This window comes from Mastomys coucha, unplaced genomic scaffold (assembly GCF_008632895.1).
Source record: "Mastomys coucha isolate ucsf_1 unplaced genomic scaffold, UCSF_Mcou_1 pScaffold23, whole genome shotgun sequence".
Taxonomy (NCBI): domain Eukaryota; kingdom Metazoa; phylum Chordata; class Mammalia; order Rodentia; family Muridae; genus Mastomys; species Mastomys coucha.
This window is the reverse complement of record NW_022196906.1, coordinates 98,758,625-98,779,737: the sequence shown is the minus strand read 5'-3', so window position 1 is coordinate 98,779,737 and position 21,113 is coordinate 98,758,625. Positions and strand designations below refer to the sequence as shown.

The 21,113-nt window shown below is 42.7% G+C and overlaps 1 protein-coding gene across 1 annotated transcript in view; it reads right to left on the bottom strand.

Annotated features, from left to right (window-relative positions):
• Positions 1-5,063: 5,063 nt before the first annotated feature.
• Mrpl3 (mitochondrial ribosomal protein L3) overlaps positions 5,064-21,113 on the bottom strand; it is a 24,602-nt gene continuing 8,552 nt past the window's right edge. The window contains exons 5-10 of the mRNA XM_031344377.1: positions 20,429-20,528; positions 18,504-18,564; positions 10,934-11,042; positions 8,398-8,475; positions 7,019-7,096; positions 5,064-5,494 (exon numbers count right to left, since the gene is read on the bottom strand). Coding sequence (XP_031200237.1) covers positions 5,342-5,494; positions 7,019-7,096; positions 8,398-8,475; positions 10,934-11,042; positions 18,504-18,564; positions 20,429-20,528 — 579 coding nt within the window. The 3' untranslated portion in view covers positions 5,064-5,341. The remainder of the gene's footprint in view (positions 5,495-7,018; positions 7,097-8,397; positions 8,476-10,933; positions 11,043-18,503; positions 18,565-20,428; positions 20,529-21,113) is intronic.

Below are 21,113 nucleotides of genomic sequence, written 5' to 3'. Positions count from 1 at the left end.
CAGGTAGAACTATTTCCAGTTTTCTGAAGAAACCACCAAATGATTTCCAGAGTGGTTGTACCAGTTTGCAATCCCACCAGCAATGGAGGAATGTTCCTGTTTCTCCACATCCTCACCAGCATGTGCTGTCACTTGAGTTTTTGATCTTAGCTATTCTGATTGGTGTGAGGTGGAATCTCAGGGTCTTTTTGATTTGCATTTCCCTGATGACTAAGGATGTTGAACATTTCTTTAAGTGCTTCTTGGCCATTCAAGATTGCTCTGTTGAGAATTCTGTTTAGCTCTGTACTAATGTGGTTATTTGGTTTGCTGGTACCCAACTTCTTGAGTTCTTTATATATTTTGGAAATTAGCCTTCTACTGGATGTAGGGTTAGTAAAGATCTTTTCCCAATCTGTAAGTTGCCATTTTGTCCTATTGACAGTGTCTTTTGCCTTACAGTAGCTTTTCAGTTTCATGAGGTCTCATTTGTCAATTGTTGATCTTAGAGCTGTTCTATTCAGGAAAATTCACCCTAAGCCAATGTGTTTAAGGCTATTTCCCACTTTCTTTTCTATTCAATTCAGTATCTTGTCTTATGTTGAGGTCCTTGATCCACTTGGACTTGAGCTTTGTACAAGGAGATAAAAATGAATCAATTTTCATTCTTCAACATGCAGACTGCCAGTTGAACAAGCACCATTTGTTGAAAATGCTTTCTTTTTTTCCCCCATTGTATGGTTTTTGCTTGTTTGTCAAAGGTCAAATCTCCATAGGTGTGGGTTTACTTCTGGGTCTTCTATTCTATTCCATTGATTGACTTGTCTGTCTTTAACAATACCATGTCATGTTTTTTATCTATTGTTCTGTAGTACAGCTTGATATCAGGGATGCAGATTCCCCCAGAATTTCTTTTATTGTTGAGAATTGTTTTCACCATCCTGGGTTTTTTGATCAATTTTAAAAGAGTATGTTTAAAAATCAAAATGAATACTTGCTCCATAATAACTTCTTCAAGGTTTTTTAAGCATTTATTTTAATTCTTATTTTTATTTTAGACAGGATCTCTCTACATAGCCTGTCCTGTTCTAGAACTCACTGTGTAGACCAGGCTGATCTCAAACTTAGAGAGCTACCTGCCTCTGCCTCCCAATTGCTTGGATTAAAGGCGTGCGCCACCACACCTTGCTCTTTTCAAGATTCTTTATTTATTCCTTCAATGGGTTCCCTGAGACAACATATCCTCACCTCAACATCGACTAAGCAACTCAAAAACCCAGGGTATAAGAGACATGGCACATGCTTTGGCCTGACAGAAGTTCCACAGAGAGCAGTGGTGAAGATATGGAGTTATCCTCAGCTCCGAGTGCCTGAAAAGTGAAGATATGTCATGCCTGGTGGTAAGAGAGGTAGGAGACTTGAATTTGATGCTGGCACATAAACCCACTCAGTCTGATTAAGTCAATCCACCAACTAAATGGATCTTCCTGGGTCTGCCTGTCTAGTGTTTCACACTGCGTGGACATAAAATTGGGACATTGTTTCTACAAAGCTTCACAAGTTCTCTGTTGAAGTACTCGTGACTCAGTCCTTCCCTTTAGGAAAGATGGCTTAGCGATTTTAGCTGTCAGGACCACTTTGATAGTCTTTGATATTCTTGGACCTCAGGCTGTGTTCTCTTGAAGAATTGCTTGCATGTGTAATCAATCTCTATTAGTCAGACTCAAGCCCCTTGTTCATCTAGCGTGTGGTCAGCTGAGAGGGCAAGAGGACTGACTTGATCTGCCTTGCTTTCATCCAGCCACGTTTTCATCCTTTTTTCTATTTTCCACCCACAGTACTCAACTCCTCAAATGCATCCTCAGGCATCTTCCACATCAGCCAGAGTTCACAGTCCAGTGGTGTACTGATTTCCCAGAAAGACCTGTTCTTCCACTCAGCCTCATTTGGAGTGTGAGTTTTCCTTACCTGACAAGACTCTGGAACTATTAGACTAAAGATTTTCCAGTGCTTTGTGAGGGTCTTGCCTGTGCTAGAGCAGAGAACCTTTGTGCCTGGTGAAGCTGCCTTTGTGCTGACTGGGAATGAACTATGCTGGGTCTGCCCCTCCTGTGCCCTCCTGTTTGGTGAACAGTGCCCAGTGTCCCTTCTTAGGCACTCCAGTTTTCATTGTGAACCTCAGTGGATGTGGACCACAGAACCTGGACCTTCCATCTCTGGGACAAATGTGTCTAAAGGAGGTTCGGGGCCATTCAGTCAACAGTGTGATGGCCAAGCATCCGAGACACCCTCACTCCGTAGTTAGCTGGTTAGTGAAATGAACCACACAAGCAGGGAGGTGCTACAACTCCCCCCTCCCCCACATATGACAAGTCTTTAGTTTTTTTAAAACAACTCTTCCTTTTCTGGAATCTTTGCTTTGTCCACTCCTTCAGCTTTGGTTTGATTTCCTAAACCTCCATTTTCTCTGTTGGTATCCTCACCTTTGTCCTATGCCTGATGGTGGACATGGTGCTATTGTAGCAGCAGGCTGGCTGCTGTTACTACCTTGCCACACTTCCTGAGGGAGGCAGGGTGAGCATGCTAGTCTGGGAGCTCATCATATTCAATGCTTCTGCAGCTGGCAGAAGAGATGGACAGTCACCCAGAACTCCTGATGTCATCTTAGCTTCATCATGTAAACAGGACATCCTCTTTGATAAGGCAGTTTCTGACACAGCCACATGTCTCTACCAGGATTACGACGCAGTATTTAGTCAACTGTTTTGCAGACAAAGCAAAGTCACTGCCACTGCAGAACTGATGGGTGTGTTATAGTTCTAGCAGAACCGATGGATCCTTTTTCCTTAAAACAAACTGTCTCAGTGCCGAAGTGCACCTCATGCCCAGATCAAGTCTGCTGTAGCTAGAGAAACTAAGATTACAACTGTCAATTTCATTGTCTTCTTCAGGTGCCAAGGTGAGGGATCATGCCAGGGCACTGTGGCCAGGTGAGTTCATTTCTTATCTTTTATGGTGGTATGGGCTTGTTATGATTAAAGTGGCTCATCTAACTTGAACTGACCACCTCAGTAATCTATGAAGAGCGAGAAACATGTGGCATGGACTTTTACCATGTTTAGAAGCAGAAAAGTGGAAGGCATAGGCTAGGACTCAACTAAGACAGCAAGGACCTGAGTCTTCTCCCTTCAGGGACTCCTAGGCAGCTGTGGGGGTAGACTGCGAATGGCACGTGCCAGCTGTGGGGGTAGACTGTGAATGGCATGTACCAGCTGTGGGGGTAGAATGTGAATGGCACGTGCCAGCTGTCCGGGGAAGCACACAGAGTGACCACTGTCATTTGTTGGCCATGACAGATGGAAAGTGAATGGAAATTCCCCAAAGCTAAAGCAACTAATCTGCTCTTGTCAGGTAGTCTCTCATGAGGGAGACTTCTTATATAGAGAGACAGGTAGCCATGATGACAAATGAGTATGGAGCCCCTGAAGATGCCTGCTCACTTCAACCTCACAGTATGGCGACCTACTTTTTGTGTCTCCAATTCTTTCTTAGTTCAGAAGTTTAGCTCAGTAGGTGTCAGCAACACACACCGCTTCTTCACGGGTTATTTTCCCATAGGCGTATTATCAAAGCAGGATAGGCAATGGGAGCCTCCTGATGCATTTCCTGCCTGAGCAGAGTCTTTGAGAAAGTAGTGTGACACTTAAGCAAGCAGATGACAAAACCCATTTTTAACATCCTCCTCCCAAGGGAGAGCTGATTAGGTGGCGCCATAGCATCATGCTTTAGACTGGGAGACCATGTCACTGGGCTGAGGCTACGTTTCTACGGTGACAGTGAGGAGCCATGTGTTAGGATTGCTTCCACAATATCATTTCAGAGGCTCAGATGCAATCAGTAACCCCAGTCCAGCTTTTCCTTCCACATTGGCTTCTGCAGACACTGCCAGCAGTGCCTCCTTGTGCAATCAAGGCCTTACGAGGAAGGCACAGTATCCATGTGATCAAGAGATGCACTCACTGTGACCCACATTCTTTTTCAAAGAGGAGCTCTTGTGACCACTTAGACTGGTGGAGTTTGTGGATGATGAGACCCTCAGTGCTGACTGTGTGAGACCTTCTGTGTGAGACTGTAAATCCTAGCAGTCCTGACACCAAAGAAAACACCTGGCCATAGCTGCATCTGTATCCCCACCACATAAGGAGACATTGTCTGATGCCATTCAACCTAAACTGAGACAGCTGTAAATGCCATTCCCATAGGCTACCCCTCATCTGCACCTCAGTATTTACAGTTAACTATAATGACATCTAAGTCCCCTTCTCTGTCTAGTGAGGGAAATATTCTCAAAGAGTTCAGGCCATGACAACTGGTATCATCCAGTTACCCAAGCCAGACATCACAGAGACAGGCTGATCCACCTTAGATTCCAGCTTTGGCTGCCCTAACAGGGAAGGCAGAGGTACTATAAATCTAAAAAGTGATGGCTCATACTTAGTCTAACTACGCTAGTACCCTTGACCAGTTGGTTCCCTTTTGTTTTATTATTAGACAGTCTGGTTGTGTAGTACCAGCTGGCCTTGAACTCAAATCCACTACCTTCCTCAGCTTCTCTAGAGCTTGGATAAAGTGTGTACCATGATGGCTACTAGCTTGCCTTCCTGAGGCTTACGCAATTACTCAAGACTCATTACTAGCCCTATTTTACAGTTAATAACCAGCACCAGTGTTGGTATGAATGGCTAATTGGAATGCAATTTGGTTACAAATATGATCCCTGATTTCGATACAAAACTGACATGGCATGTCAGGAGCCAAGTTCTGAGAAGTGAATTGCCATATGCTCCCCGTGCTCAGCAGCAGCAGAGCTGGGCAGTGGCTGGTCCACAGACTGCAGGCTGTGCTGGGGACCTGGATCCACCCAGTCCTCATTTAAACACTCAGGTTTCTGTAATTTAGATTAAAAAAATTCTTCCTCTCATTGTTTCTAAACCCTAAAAGAATGTTATATTTTTAAAGAAATGGTTTCTTTTATCCAATAGGCAGCAATGTTGTTCCTCCAGGTTCTATTTCGCAACCAGACATTAAGAGAGATAAATCTTTAATAAAAGTTTATAAAAACAAAAGCAAAACAAGACTGGGAAATGTATCTATAAAGAATGATCCCTACAAACGGCAGGCATCTTGTTCTTCACAAACTGTTGTTCTAACCCACCTAGTCTATGTGTCTGTTTGTTTAATGCAGTAACCTTGCTAACCAGACTGAAGCGCATGCTCTCTTGACTAAGCACAGGGAGTACGATTCCCATCCCTGGCTCCATTTCTGATCTGGTTCAGCACAGAGTCCTGGCACACCAGGGCATCAGGCAAAGGTGATGGAAGGTTCACTGGGCTGCCACACACTCTCGTCATACAAATCTTCTGGAAGTTCTTCTTCGTCTCCATCAGGAAAGTAGGTAGGGAACGGCAAGCTCTTACTGATATCCTTGTATGCAGGCAGCTTAGAGTCTCTGATCTGCAAGAATAAGGAAAAACACCTCACTCATATGTGCTACCAATCTTGGTACGTAAAGGGGCCACTGACAAAGAGTCTGTGCTCTACATGTCTGAACATGAATGCAGCCACTCCACACAGAGGTGAGAACAGGCTCTCCCGCTGTATTTTTTTGTATTCTAGGAATCTTGATTGTTTTTCAATTGAATCAGCTACCCCCTGAGAATAAAGCCATTGATGATCACTATGTACTTTGCTGTGACTTGTAAGTATGTATTTAACTGTCCAATAGGATGGATATTTTAAAATTACACCTCAAATATCTTTTATATGCATATTAATTTTTCAAATATAAAGGTCTGATACTAAATACAATTAATACTTAAGAATTATCTATTCTATTGTTTACTCTTTTTGCCTGATTTGTTACTTTGTTTTCTATACTTAGAACAAAATTATGGAGGTTGAGGCTTAAAAGCATGGAATTTCTGTTAGTTTTAAGTCTATCAACACAAGAAAAGGGAAATATTGCTTTTATTAAAGAAAGTAGCTTATTTCTGGTAAGGAGCATTCTAACTAAGAAGTTAAAGACAGAATGACATTCAGTAAAAACAAGAGAAAGAAACCCAGAAGCATTTCCAGAAGCTCTGAGAACATTTTATGGCCTGAGAACTTTCAGACTGTGTCTGGATTCACAGCAGGTGTCCCTTAGCAGAGGTGTGGATACGATCCAAGATGCAGTACTTCAGTTTTGGATATTATTGGGATCCTCAAAACTTCTGTAGACTCATTTGGAAAGAAAAATACACTTATATACACAATAAAATAGGGCAGCTTCATTTTTACAATGAGAAATAGATAATTTAGTCAAAGTTAGTCAGCAGCTGTTAGGAACAACTAAGTATATTAGAAAGAGTCCTATGTTAATGGCCCTCATTACAATTGTTTCAGGAAGGGACCAGGATGCTGCCCAGAGGAAACCAGCACATTCAGTCTCCTCTAATGCACCAACCTTAGGCTCAACTTTAATTAGGAAAACACCCTATAAGAAAACCATGTGCTAATTTGATAAAAATTGTCACAAGGGATCCAAGCAGTGAATTCTCATTATACTTTCAGTTTTATGTATCTACCAAATCTGAGGATTTCCGCTAACAAAGCTATTGATAGTATTTCTAGTATAAATGAACATGTCTAATGCAATATAAAGTTAAAACTATGATCTCTCCTTGTTTCTGATGGAGCATCAGCAATGGGCTCACTCCCGCTACGAGCCCACTTACACAGCAGATCCTCGGAAGCTCCCAGGCTTTACCTCAGTCTATCTGGTCAGCCCGTTAGTTTCATTTCCCTTTTTCCTTTCTTTTTCGTTTTGACAAGGACAGTAGCACTGAGATGCTACTACAAAGAAAGCCGGGGTTGAGAGCATGAGGTCTAAGAAGACCCTTCTTTAGAAACTACATAACGGAGCAAAGAGAGTTGACGAAGACGCCAAGTAACAAGGAGTAGGAACCGTGCACGCCTTTAGCAGACAGCTGGACGTACCTTTACTAAGCAGTTCTTATGTCCAGGCACAGAGCCATTGACATAGATTATGTTGTACTTGGTGTTCACTCTCCACACCTGCAACGAGAGAGTAGCTTGTGAGAGATGGAGGCACCAGGAACTAGGAGACACTGTGACGGGAGCGCACTACAGTTGACCACACCAGCACGGAAGGCCAAGCAGAAACTGCAAAGCTTTCAGCCCCATGTCAGTGACTTATAAGGAAGGGCATTCCTGCACCTTACTTCCTGAGTGTGGCAGCTGACGACTCCCTCAGCCCACCGAGAAAGACGTGCAAATTCAGTTCTAGTGTGGTTACTATTACTTTTCTATAACTAGCCGCTGGAAATTCGTAACTCACTGAATCTAGTCAAAAATAAAGTAAAGTAAAATAAAATAAAGACAGTAAGAAAATAAACACCACACAGAACACCGTTGACAGACTGACTTTATTAAGGTAAAATAGCAATGGTGGGAAACAGATGTCAATTGATCTGATAACTGACTTCAGGGCTGACTGACTGGGGTGAGGAGTACTGAGCTGGTAGGCCTGTGAGGAAGTTTCAGTGTGGACTTTTACTCAGTTGGTGACACCCATTCCATCAGGAGCTCAGAATGAACGAAAGCGGCTGACAGAAGTATTCCCTCTCTGTCCTGGAAATCTGTCACAGCCATCTCAACTCCAAGCGCCCTGCACCCTGGACCCAGTGCCCATCTACGCATATGCATGTGCTTCAGTCTTAGGACTTCTGCTTCAGACTGAGAACTCCCATCACTGGGCTTCCTGGTTGAGGTTCTGGAGTGAGTCAGGGCTCTAGCCTAGAGGCAGCCCACAGGGGGTTTTCTCAGCCTTCATATAACAAGCACAGAAGGGAATCCTAAACTATCCTTTCATGTATCTATCAGACTGTCCACTCAGTCAAGCATCCACCCACTCATCCAAATAGAGTATTCCCCCCTGCCAGAACCCTGACATAATTATTAAAAAAAAATACAGAATCTATACACAAAATGTAAGAATAAAAATGAAAAAAAAAAAAAAAAACAAAAAAAAAAAACCAAAAACCACATACAATATCAGTGACCATTTCTGGACCTTGTTGCTCTGGTAGCTTATTTTGTTCTTTCTATGCTTTGACTATATACATACAAATATACATACTTGTTGTTTTAATGGAAGTATAAGCATATAGAACCCCAATATAGTACAACTCATTTCATTCCTTTTGAATGACTCTAATTCCACATCTATAAGTCAAGCCCACACCCTACATCTTTAACAGTTAACAAGCACCCTTGTTCAGAAAACACATACACATACACGGAGTGCACACTCTGGCCTTTGCATGTAAACTTACATTAGCACTTTACAGACTTACTTTCAATCCATACACTGTCCTGTTTTTGTTTCCCATTTGCCCGGGCATTTTAGTTCCAGGCCAGACTCTGGCAATATCCTGAATGATAAAAGACAAAGTTCACATTTACAGTAATTTTGATTCCAAGGATGTATAAGGCACATTAGTCCCCTCTACTGCTAGTACTCTCTCTTAATTTGCAATCTGACTTGAAAATAGATGTAAACCCAGCTCCTCTCAAGCTTCCACCATTTGATCTGTATCCACTGAAAATGCTGGTGGAACTCATCATCTGTGATGGTCACCAGGCAGGAAGATGCCATCACTCTGTCTACAGGGATTAGCCAGCTGTCAGAAAGGACATCCCATTTTGTTCTCTTTCTTATATACACATGGATGGAATTCATTATATCAGCAGGAACCCCTTTCTCTTTGGGGGGAAGTTGTTATTGATTGTTCCTGAGAGAAGGCTATATAGTTCAGACTGGCCTTGAACTCTTGATCCTCTTGCCTCAGCTTCTGTACTCCATGAATTTTCAGTTGTGCAAGCCACAACTGTCTCAGTTCTGCTTTATGGGAAGCTCCTTAAGCAAGCTTCTGTGTCTCCTTCACACGTCTGCCATGTTTAAGCACTTCCTGGTTTTCCTGTCTAGGGCATTTTGGGTTCACTGTGTCCTTCCAGTACTGTGAAGTTTAAATAAGCCAACCATTGGAGGGGCTCCTTTCTGTGGGGCAGGATGCTTAGACCACACTCTGTACTCTAGGTATACCCACTGCACTGGAGCACCTCTGTAGGTCACAGCAGCAGGCAAAGTGAACACACACACACACACACACACACACACACACACACACACGGCTGGGGTAGATTGATGAAACAGTATTCGAAGCTCATTTTAACTCCCCCTTCAATACCGTAACATCCTTTTCTAACAGAGGAACATGATTCTTGGCTTCCATTACCAATATATGTATTTTTCTGCTCAATCCTGCAATTTATTGAAAATTATTTATGAGTTGCTGGTATCAGTGCAAAAAGCAAATCTAAATGTACCACTTGTATGTGTTTGCTGTGTATGATTTTCTTCTTTGTGTATTAGTGCATGTGTGTATGTGGTGTTGTGCCTGTACACACGTAGGATCCTTTGGGGCTGGAGCCATGTATTAGTGCATGTGTGTATGTGGTGTTGTGCCTATACACACGTAGGATCCTTCGGGGCTGGAGCCATGGGCACTTGCTGGATACTGCCTTATTACCTGGGTGCTATAATCTGAACTCCAGGCCTCATGGCTGCTCAGCAATCCCTCAATAGCTCCAGCCCGAAGAGTCTATTTTTACACTTACACTCATGGTATATAACCAGGCAACTATGTTAAAATCCCTGACTTAGTTACCCTTCCCTTCCCTTCGGTATAGCTGTGATTCAACTGAAACACTCAAGATCGTCTCCTAATTATATTTCATGTTGCATTTACTTCCTTCAAACATGAACAAAATGTTTTTACTTTGAAAATGTAAACCATTAGCAAGGCTCCAGGAGTAAAAACTACAGCATAAAAAGAGCATCTTCCACCCGGAGCCTCTCCACCCTCACCTGGAGGTAGGCAGTCTCACTGCAGCTTCCTGGCCCTTCTAACTGCCAAGGATAAACTAAACACACACACTTTCAAGTCTGCTGCAAGTCACCACTGTTTCCTAGAGCTCTCACCCATTTTTCTTCTAAGAAAATGTTTTCTCTAAGCAGACTTACCACAGTGTAACCTACCCAAACCCCTGTGGCATCCACGTTTGCTAATTAATTACAAGTAACAAGGCAGGACCACCTCATGTCAGTGCCCTCGGGAGAACACCCTTAGGGCAAATTCCAGAAGACACTCTGCTGTGTGAAGGAAATGCCTACAGTTTCTGCAAGGTTCTGCCGGTCCCCTTCATTAGAGCTGCATGCTTCTGGACACCCTCCACGGATTTTGATCCCTATTTCCTGGCAGCCTTGTGAACAGACCTCTCTTCAGCTCTCAGGAGACAGTGTGATAAAAATTCAGCAATTTGGAACACAATCTGGTAGGTGAGAACTTAGTATCTAAGGGAAGCTGTGATGTGTTTTATTGTGAGAAGAACGGGAGTGTGTCCTCACCAACCATTACAGGCTGACTCTGCATTTCCTGAGGCTCCAAAGGCCTTCTTATTGCACTATTGTTTACTTCTGTTTATCTCAGTGGCTTCCCCCCTTACTATATGCTCTCCTTGACCATCTGGAGCAACTGTTTCTTTTAGAACAAAACTAGTATGTGAGGTGGCAAATGCAGTCACCTGCAGTCACTGTAATAATTTAGATGGGACGCCAGGGAAGGAGGGAACAGAGACTGCTGCCCACAGTACTCATGCACTAGAAAAATGGGTAAGGCCAGGCCAACAGAAGACTGACAGCTACCAGGACCAGAGCACTCCAGAGGCTGAGGCAAGAAGAGTCCTGCAAGATCTGGGATAACCTGGGCTATAGAACGAGCCCCAGCCCAACTCCCACCTCCCTTGGTGAGCACCACTATTTATACTCACCCCAGTTGAGATGGCACCAGGTCTTCTGTGGGTCTTTGTTTGACCATGAGAAGCAGGTTGTCCTTTAAATCCCCATCTTTTCATGACGCCCTGAAAACCTTTACCAATACTGGGGGGAAAAGTTAGAATTTACATAATGAATGGAGTATAAAATATTTCTACTTTTGACAGCACCTTGGAGTTCTAACAAGAGTTCTTATCTAAATAACCAGAAAAGGCCATACCAGCCAAACTGCAAATGAATGTTTCTTTATCTGTCTTGGTTTACACCTCCCGCTGGAGCCTAGCTCTGTGTAAAATGTTATGTCAAGACTGTAAGGCACCAGCAAGCTAAGTTTGCGGAATTTACCTATGAAGTTCACCCTCACAATCTAGAGCTATGATATCAGAGCTCTAGAAGTCTCTGTCTCGTAACACGCATGGCAGGCACACCCTAGGATGTGGGCTATGCTTAACCCTCTTTCAGAAGCCTGGACTGAATGGGTTTAATGAATACAATATGCTAAGAGATGAGATGGCAGTGTGAAGCTTGCTTCTAAGAGACCCTACCCTGGTGCTCTCCACACGAAGCATCTTTCACTGTAGCAACACTCCTACGGAACACAAAGTAACAAGGTTTGTTCCAGTCAATGGCTGAGGCCCTGCTGCTGCCAACAGCCATGCTAGCTGGGAGGCAATTTTTCTTTAGTCAAGAACCAATGTCACTATGGCCTATGAGAGACCCTGAGCCAGATGTGACCGGTTAGGCAGTGTGCTAAATTTCTAAGCATGGACCCTGAAGCTGCAGGGGTTTACTTCAGCAACCATGTGAGGGCAACGAGTCAGAAAGAACAGCTAGTGCACAGATCAGAACCCTCAATAAATAAACCTCTAGATGCTGGGCAAGTAGCTTTAGACAGTATCTGATGGATCCTGACCTGTGTTGAATAGGAAGCTAGTGGAAAAGCAAAAGTAGAAAAAGGCACTTTCTTAACAACCTAAATATTATTTTTAAATAAATATACTTTTTGGAGAGTCTGTTAGCTAGAGAAACATGCTAATATATTACTAAAGGCTATCTCTGAATGTCAAGTGCATCCCTCCAAATGATCCTGTGCAGGACCAGAGGACTTATAGATCTACTACAGACATCATCTATATGTTCTTAAAGGGCAGGTTTTCTTCACCTTTCACTAGACAACAGCAATATAATTTAATGTAATGTGTAGTTATGATTAGATGTGCACTGTTCAGATCAATTACAGCACAGCATGAAAACCACGCTATTCCCTCCAGAACCTTGCTATGTGTTTATTAAGACAGGATGTGTTTATTACCAGACAGGATGGACTGAAGAAAGTCCTTGAATAATAGTTTTAGATAAATCAGGAACTTAACATAAAAACAACTATAAGTGCTTGGCAGTGGTGGTGCATACCTTTAATCCCAGCACTTGGGAGGCAGAGGCAGATGGATTTCTGAGTTTGAGGCCAGCCTGGTCTACAGAGTGAGTTCCAGGACAGCCAGGGCTACACAGAAAAATCCTGTCTCAAAACAACAACAATAAAAACCAAACCAAACCAACAACAACAGCAAAAAAACCCCTTTAAGTTATAAATAGAACCCATCAGGCACGTACTCTCAAATCACACACTGACTTTAATAAGTTAAAAGTAGCATACGCCTCTTTCTGCCAGCATATACTTTCTCATCCCTTAACTAACTAACTAAATAATTGAGCATTCCTATCACAATAGAAATGTAACATATATTCAATGGAAAAGTCATTGCATAATCCTATAGAGAGCTGAACACCAAAGAGAAGCGATAAGAATCAAACTGAAATTATGCTTCAGAAATTATTAATATTTACACTTAACAATGAATTTTAGGTCATACTTGCAAAATAATATAAAAAGCTTAGCGATTTAAAAATGAAGAGAAATAAGTGACGAGTGGTTTGGAAGTCTTCCATTGTTTAGCAAGCAGCACCTAGGAGCCGAAAGGAGGGACCAGCAGTACCATTTGGAAAGAACATGCTTTAAAAACACCACCTTCGCACACTGGCTGCCTTTTGCAGAAGTTCACTACTGCCTTCTGAGCTCTCAAACTGATTATCTGCCTTAAAAAGGCAGCGTGAGTGCATGCAGCAGAAAAAACGCAAGCAGGTAAATTACAGAAGATAATTGAGCTCATTTCAGAGTAAATGATTACAAGATGAAAGTGGTACCCTGAAAGTGCTAATTATGTGTCAGCTAATTGCAGATTGTTTTTCAGTCTGGGTTTGGAACACTTCATGAGCCCCACTGTGTACAATGGGAACCTCTTCAGTAAATAACCTTTAAACAAAAGGCAAAAACACAAGGGACAGGACAAGTATGGGTTTAATTCAGCATGGGAGGCCAGGGTGCACCTGTTGCTCACAGGAGGCACAGGTAGCCAGTACTTCTCCCAGCTGCTAACCAATGCGAGAACAGAAGTGAAACAGGAGCAAGGGATGAACTAATCTTCCACTTAGCATAAGTCATGGAAAAGGACACCAACACTGATGCCTAGCTCCTCACCCTAGCTTCACCCACTGCGGGGCTTTGCTTGCCTGCTGGTTTGTCTGAGACAGACGAGTGCCCTGGCTGGCCTACAGCGTACTGTCTCACTCCGGCTGGCTTAGAACTCATACAATCCTCTGTCTCTCACAGGACAATGTAGCTTAACTAATTGTTGCAGAAAGAAATCAAATGAAAATTCAAGCCAGGGAGAATGCAACTTTAGACATCCCAACATTAATAAGGCTTATGTGACAACGAGGACAAGAAAAATGGATTTACTTAGATGTTAGACTGTTTAAGGTCTCACTTAGAAGACCCCTGCTGCTGTTCCTTGGCCATGATCTCCACCTGGGCTGCATACAGGGCAGGGATTATGCCTTATTTAGCTTACCGCCCAGCCTACAGAAGTGAGCCTACTGCCCATCACTGCCACTGCCATGTTGTGGGGAAAAACGAAAAGGGAAAGAAAGGTTTAAGAGCAGTGGTTTTCACCTTTAAGTCCTGACCCCTGGGGGGGGGGGAGGTGTCACACGAACCTTCCACAGGGGTCACATATCCTGCACATCAAATATTTACATTATGATTCATACCAGTAGCAAAATTACAGTTATGAAGCACAGTGAAAATAATTTTATGGTGGGGTCACCACAACATGAGGAACTGTATTAAAGGATCACAGCATTAGGAAGGTTGAGAACCACAGCTCTAAAGGCTTGCATTAGTAACTGTAAACCCTTCCAGAAGGCAATGCATAATTTACTATTTCCCAATTCATCCTATTCATCTCTAGAGGTCAATAGAATTTCATCCCCTTGCCATATCAGGACAAAAACCCAAATATTGACAACACACATAGTTTTAAAACAAACCATCAGATTTCTTTACACTGTATGGCAATATTTCTAACCCTTGCACCTGGGGACAAACACGTCAGAGGCGAGGAGAGACTATCCTGACTGCTTGGAGCCGTCTTTGCCAGTTCTCTAAGGACACCTCTACAATCCTGCCCCCAAGTCCTGTCCTTTCCACTAGCTTCAGTGACTTCTCTCTCCTTTTCTTCCTTCTATTTTCTCATTAAACTCACCATTCACCTCTGCAACCTATTTTTTTCTTCAATTAGTCTCTGGGAATTAATTATTCTGAGATTAATCTAATCCAAAAATGCAAACGTATTTTAGTAAAATAATTTTTATTATGAAGTCATTGCACATACTGAAGAACAGATACTATAAGGAAGCTTGAGCATCCACCACTGACCACCAACTCTAGGTCTGCCCTGTCTTATCTTGTTTCTCTGGTTCTGCAGCTCCAATAGGGTACCAAAACGCAATCTCCATCATGAATGGCGCAGTACAGAAAGCTAAGGACACTTTTAAACTACAAACCACAATACGGTTACCACAGTCCTTAAAAAGTAAATGACTCCTTAGTGTCAATATGTAGCCAGTGTTCAGGGGCCCATGCCCTCCTTTCACATGGCTGTCCTCTGTCTCTTTGGAGTCTCCCTACCCCTCTACCACCAACATTCACTCTGTCATTTCCTTAATTTTTGAGACACCCTTCCTCCCTAACACCTCATGTCCAGGCACTCTGAGCACCTGCTTCTGCTTCTCTTCTTACTACTGTTTAAGTCACAAATTGGCATTTTAGCATGCACTGAGCACCTACTCTTGTGAGTAGTTTTATTGGGGAATAGAAATGCACATTCAGGCTGGGCAGTGGTGGTGCATGCCTTTAGTCTTTTAATCCCAGCACTTGGGAGACAGAAATAGATGAATTTGTGAGCTCAAGGCCAGTCTGCTTAACAGAGTGAGTTCCAGAAGAGCCAGGACTACACAGAGAAACCCAGAAGTCATCTTTTGGGGCTGGAGAGATGGCTCGGTGGTAGTAACACCAGCTGCTCTTCCAAAAAAACCTGGGTTCAATTCCCAGCACCCACATGGTAGTTCACGCTTGCCTGTAATCCAGCTCCAAATGATTTGCTACCCTCACAGACATGCATGCAGGCAAAACACCCAAATAATAAATCATTAAAATAAATAAAGTTTAAAAATGTACATTCATTTGCACATTGACTATGTCTGTCTTAGAGCTATTGAGTCAAAAGCTGTTTGATGTATTAGAAGTCTTAATGAGGTCATGCTTTCTACTCCTCTTTCACAGTACATCGTACTGACGGTGGGACTTTCCTTTTAAACTCTAAACAGAAGGCAGCTGATAACATGGTAAGGATAGCCAGTGGTCCAGAGCAGGTAGGTCCTTAGTGCCAGCCTCGAGCCAAGTGCTGGAAGCCCTTCTGCTAAAGATGAAGTAAGAAGAGCTAAGGAACTTGCCTTGGTCACATAGCTGTCTGAGCAATGACTTTCAGCTGTGACCCTAGGTTACCGGTTACTTAGTAACCCCCAGTCTTGTTGACCTTGGGCTTGGTTGCTTGGTAGATTTAATTTAGGAAATCAATCATAGATTACCACTAAAATATGTTTAAACAACAAACCAAGATCCAACTCTACAACACTTCCTCTCAAATTAGCCTTCATCTAGAAACAACCATTCACTTCAACTTAAGAATTATTTTTGAGATATTATCTCTTTATAATCTAACCACTCCTTGTTTCATTACATAGTTTACTGCTCCAAATAGAAAATAAATTAAATTTTAAAAGGATTAGAAATGATGGGTCGCTTCTCAGCCTTTTGGCTAAGATCAAGTGTAGAAATGGAGGACAAAGTAGAAAAGTCTGTCCCCACATCAGTCATAGGAGAAAGGAAATGAAGGGACACATCACCGAAAGGTGATGTTTCCATTCATAGTTAATGGGGAAAACAATTCTCTCATAGGCTCCAAAGAGCTTCAATTCCAAATAGGACATGCCTTCCAAATGAGAGGCATCGAGGGACATACACTAAAGAACTTAAAGGAAAAATGAAAAACAAGCAAATGCATGTAGTTTTTCCCACACATGCCACAGCCTAGGAAGTCAGCGTCATGGAAAAGCCGCACAGCTAAGGAGACAACATTGCACTCAGGAGTTCAAACCAAGTTCCATGTGCACAACAATCAGTCTATAGGCATTTAAAAGCTAGGGGGGCAGCAGTAACATGCAAGGTAGAAGCAGTATGGTCTCTGGAAATACTCAACACAAAATGACCTGAAATCCAATTCAAGCTGGTGTCAAGGAAGTCAGTCTACATGAAGACACAGACCAGCACAGTGAGCTTCCACAGGGCGACCCACCTCTCACACCAAAGTTAACAGAATGCTGTGCTGTGGCCATGCAGCAGCAAGGACCTCCTCAGTGTGGTCTGCTTTCTTCTGGACTGACCATCACTGCTTTAATTCTAAGGGAACCTGTTCCCCTAGTGATTACTTGCTATTGATCCTGGAGGCTGCCACATAACTTCATTGTTTTCTAGAAACAGAGCCTTACAAAACCAAAATGAAACAAAAACCAACCGAACAAAAAACACCCCCATCTTTATTCTATATCCAAGAAGATTGGAATTACCAGAAGGGGGAAGGCTGAAGACACCTCAGAGCTCAACAGTAGCGTATGAACTGAAAGCATCCACTGGGCAGAGGCTCGGAAGGGCTAAGCTGTCCACCAAGCCAGTCACTAGCCTTGCCACAAGCCACCTGCCGACCAAGGCATCTGACAGCATGCCTTCTCAGAGTATCCTGTATGTTCTGCAAGGTGTGGAATGGATTTCACACAGCACTGTATATAAATTCACAGGGTCAATGTATGGCATCTTATAATTTGTAATAATTCATAAATTTAAAAGTAAAATAATCTGGTATGTAACCCAGAGTCTTCACTTGCTAACCAACAAAGCTCAGGAAAGCTGAAGAAAAGTCTCTAAGAGACAAGAAAAAGATTTTACTGGGGAGAACAAAACGGACAGGTTGAGAATCTCCTCAGGACTCTTCCGACACCAGTCTCTCCCATCACTTCTACAGAGCTGGACAAAGAGAAAGGCAGCTAGCAGCTTTGGCAGGGTCCGTGTCTCACACGAGGTGCTCATGGTGCGGAAAGCCACTGCCATCAGGTTCTTTGTAAGGGACCAAAGGCCACACTCATCAGGTTCTTGGGATGAAAACTGCTGTTTGGTCACCATCACAAAATAAATGCAAACAAACTGCCCTCTCCCAGAGTCTATGGACACCTTTATTTGTTGAAGGCTCTCCATGTTGCTATTGTTGTAGGCACTGTCATGTGAAGAGAAAACAAACACAGAGGATCCCTGGTGAGAGAACACATAGCAACTGGTGCTTTAATTCTGGCTGTTCTAGGTTGTTTGAGTTCCAACAGCCAGCAGAATCCAGTTTGCAAGCATTTACATGGACTTGGGTACTCTGCACTAGGGAGCAGTAACTTCTAAGATCCGAAGAGCTCCTGGCGTCATAGAGACACTGCTACACCTCAGCAGAAGTGGCTAAAGCATTCAGAATACTAGTCCAGACTAAAGGAACCACGGTCAGCATTCTGTCATGGCAGTTATGATCACCTCTACAATAGAGCCTGGAATATATGAGGGTTTCCCTTTCCCAGCAGAGACTCACTACCTCACACTAAGAGTCCAACATCATACTCCTAAGGAGACCAGAGGTGTGGGATCTCCTTTAGTTTCCGATAAAACAACTGCAAACATGTTTTGTAGTTACTCTAAGAGACACTTAAACACAACAACCACCTTTACAAATAGTATAAAATCTTACAACTCCCAGTGATTAGAAAGAGTACCTGCAGCCAAACTCCAGTAACCCTAGAGTCATTCAGTGCCACTGCTTAGTTGTGTTTCCCAGTCAGATCTTGGTCTTTAATGCAGACAGCACTGGAAAGCATTTCCTCTGAGCCCCATTCCCAGAGCATGCATCTCAGCTCTCTAATGTACACTCCTTCTATGGAACTAGTAGTTAGGGACTTTACAGACAGTTATGAGAGTAGTTTGTCTTTCTTAACTGACTTGAGAGACTTTACTTTCACCCACTCTGTCCTTTAACATATGGAGAAAGGCAAAGCAAAGGAGAGCTGCCGAAGACCTACGTTTTGGCTGTGACATCCACATACTGTCCAGGGCGAAAGTGAGCTGCATAAAGTGGGGTCCCTGTGTGAAAAAGAAAATGAGAAATCAATGTTATTTGTCAGCAGAAAGGACTTTACCCACAGATACTTGGCTCACATAGCTCCTAGCAGTGCTTTCGAATGCTTAGAGACCTTCAGCAATTAGGAACATCAGGGACACCCAAACACTGAAGCCACCTGCAAACAGGTTCTACTTAATAATGAGAAGGCTGAAGAACAAGGGGACCCCGTTCAAGGTGCATGGTGCTCCAGTGAGCCACCAGACTACTCCTGCAGGCCAGCACCTTCATGGAGCTTATGTGGTGCTGGTTTAAGTGAGTCCTGTCCAACACCTTCATGGAGCTTATGTGGTGCTGGTATAAGTGAGTCCTGTGGCAATCACACTTTAATGATTCCTGGTTGGTTCAGTGCATAAGTATGCTGAATTTTAAAATGTATCATCCACTTACATAAGGGGAACGAACATGACAAGAACTATGATGATGGGTGGGGTTTGATACAGCCTTTTATCACCCAGTGGACGAAGAGCTGTGCTGCCTGACTCGGGCTGACCTCTGCTGGGTACGGGTTATGGTGTACACATTCACAGAGCACCTGCTCATGTCAGGTGACTTCTGCTCTAGGCACAATACTGATACAGTCTCTTTCACCTGGCATAGGTTTAGGTCTTTGGATTAGACAAAACTTGTCCTCACTCAACACTTGTAAGGCTCAGCCCTGACCTCAAAAAGTTATTACCTTGGGTAAACGTCAATACTATATGACCAATTAAGAGCCCTTTAAAAAATGAGGGACCAATGTAGCTGAGAACGAAATGGAAAGAGGGTTTTAGTTTGTTTAATTAGTACTAAGAGTGGAGTTCGGTGGAGTTTAAGACAGCGGTTTCTTTAAGGTAAGATTAATCTAGGTTTGTAAAGGAAAGTGGACTTAAATACGGACTTCACTCTATATATGTCAAAATATCACATTATACTCTATAAAATAAATATAAATGATTTGTCCATCAAAAATATTAATTAACAAAAAGAAAAATTAAGCGATTACAGAGACCTCAGTTTTGCAAAGCTGAACAACTTGGCCATCACTGACTCAGAAATGTAATTTAATATGGTTAGAATTACAGCAAAAACTAACATGGACTTGACTTTTATAACTATCCTAAACATGAACAGAGGGCCTGGACAAATTAAATCCGCTAATATCAAAGGGGATACTTAACTTTTCTTCAGAACAAAGTATTTCAGAACAATTCCTTTATATTTAAAGTGGAATACTGTTACAAACCAGACCAATAAATGATGCAAGACTTATACTAATTTTATAATTCAAAATTATTTTGCCTTTGAGTTAGAAAGTTAAACTTAAAAAATTTCACTGTCTTTTGTTACAATGCAAGTTCAAACTCTCTAGAAGGTCAAACATCAAAATGGCACACTTTGCTAACCCCAGGAATCAGCATAATCATGCCAATCCTGAACCTGACAGTCCATGGACAGGAGATGACTCTCCCAGGGGCTACGTCTGCTCTCTCTGAGGCTGCATCTCTCTCTTCCGGGGAGTGTAACTGTCCCTGGCAGAGTCCTAGCCTGCAACCATGAACACACTGGGAAGCTAGAGCGCTTACTTGGAGAGGCTCTTTATAAATGTGTCACTCCCCACATTTGCACTAGAGTTCCCCCCTCTCAGGGAAAACAAAGAAGATCCTACAGCTCCCCACTTCCCAGAGACAAAGACTGCTTGTTCCTAGTGATTAAATCAGATCAGTTTTATATTTAAAAATATGTGTTTGGGACTTTGTGTCTTGTTTAGCGTTATTGAAAGGGCTGACATTAAACAAACCACACATTTGGTATTTTTACCTCCCTCCTCTCCCGACCTCAGATTACCTGGCTTAATCACAGCATTATCTGTTACACGAAAGATTTTAATTGTCTGTTTTGGTGGCAATCCAAGATCTTGGTAAAATTTTAATATAAAGTCAGGTTTCTAGAGGGAAAAGCAGCACATGTAAGTAATGCACGAAACAGCACAGTGACCTGAGTGCAGAACCCCGAATCAAGTTATAAACACACAGAAAATCCAAGTCAAAGCATTCTTTATTCCCTACTGAGCCAACAACATCTAATTCCAACTCCTTAAGGGAGATGAGATCATATCTAAAGTAATTTTACATGCAAGAGCCAATCACCTTACTGCTGAGATCTAACCATGTGCCCAGGTCTCAGCATGGACTCCCTTGCCCTTGCTGGTTTGAAAGCACATCTACACTGGCCCCAGGTCCTTTGTCTATGCTAGTCACCTTCTTCACAGAGGTTTTCCAATAGATTTTTGGATGAGCTATTCTCTAATTACTCAGGCCTCTTGATTTACTGTCCAAGAGAACCATTTTGTCAGCCTATTTTTCTTATTCCTTAGACCATTTATCTACATCCATTGTGATACACATTACACAGTCTTTTTTATTGCTAAATCATCTATACCTGCACTGTATCCTGAACGTTGAGAACACTGCTGCTCTGAGGGGCTGTGCAGTGAACACTGCTACTCTGATGGGCTGTGCAGTGAGCACTG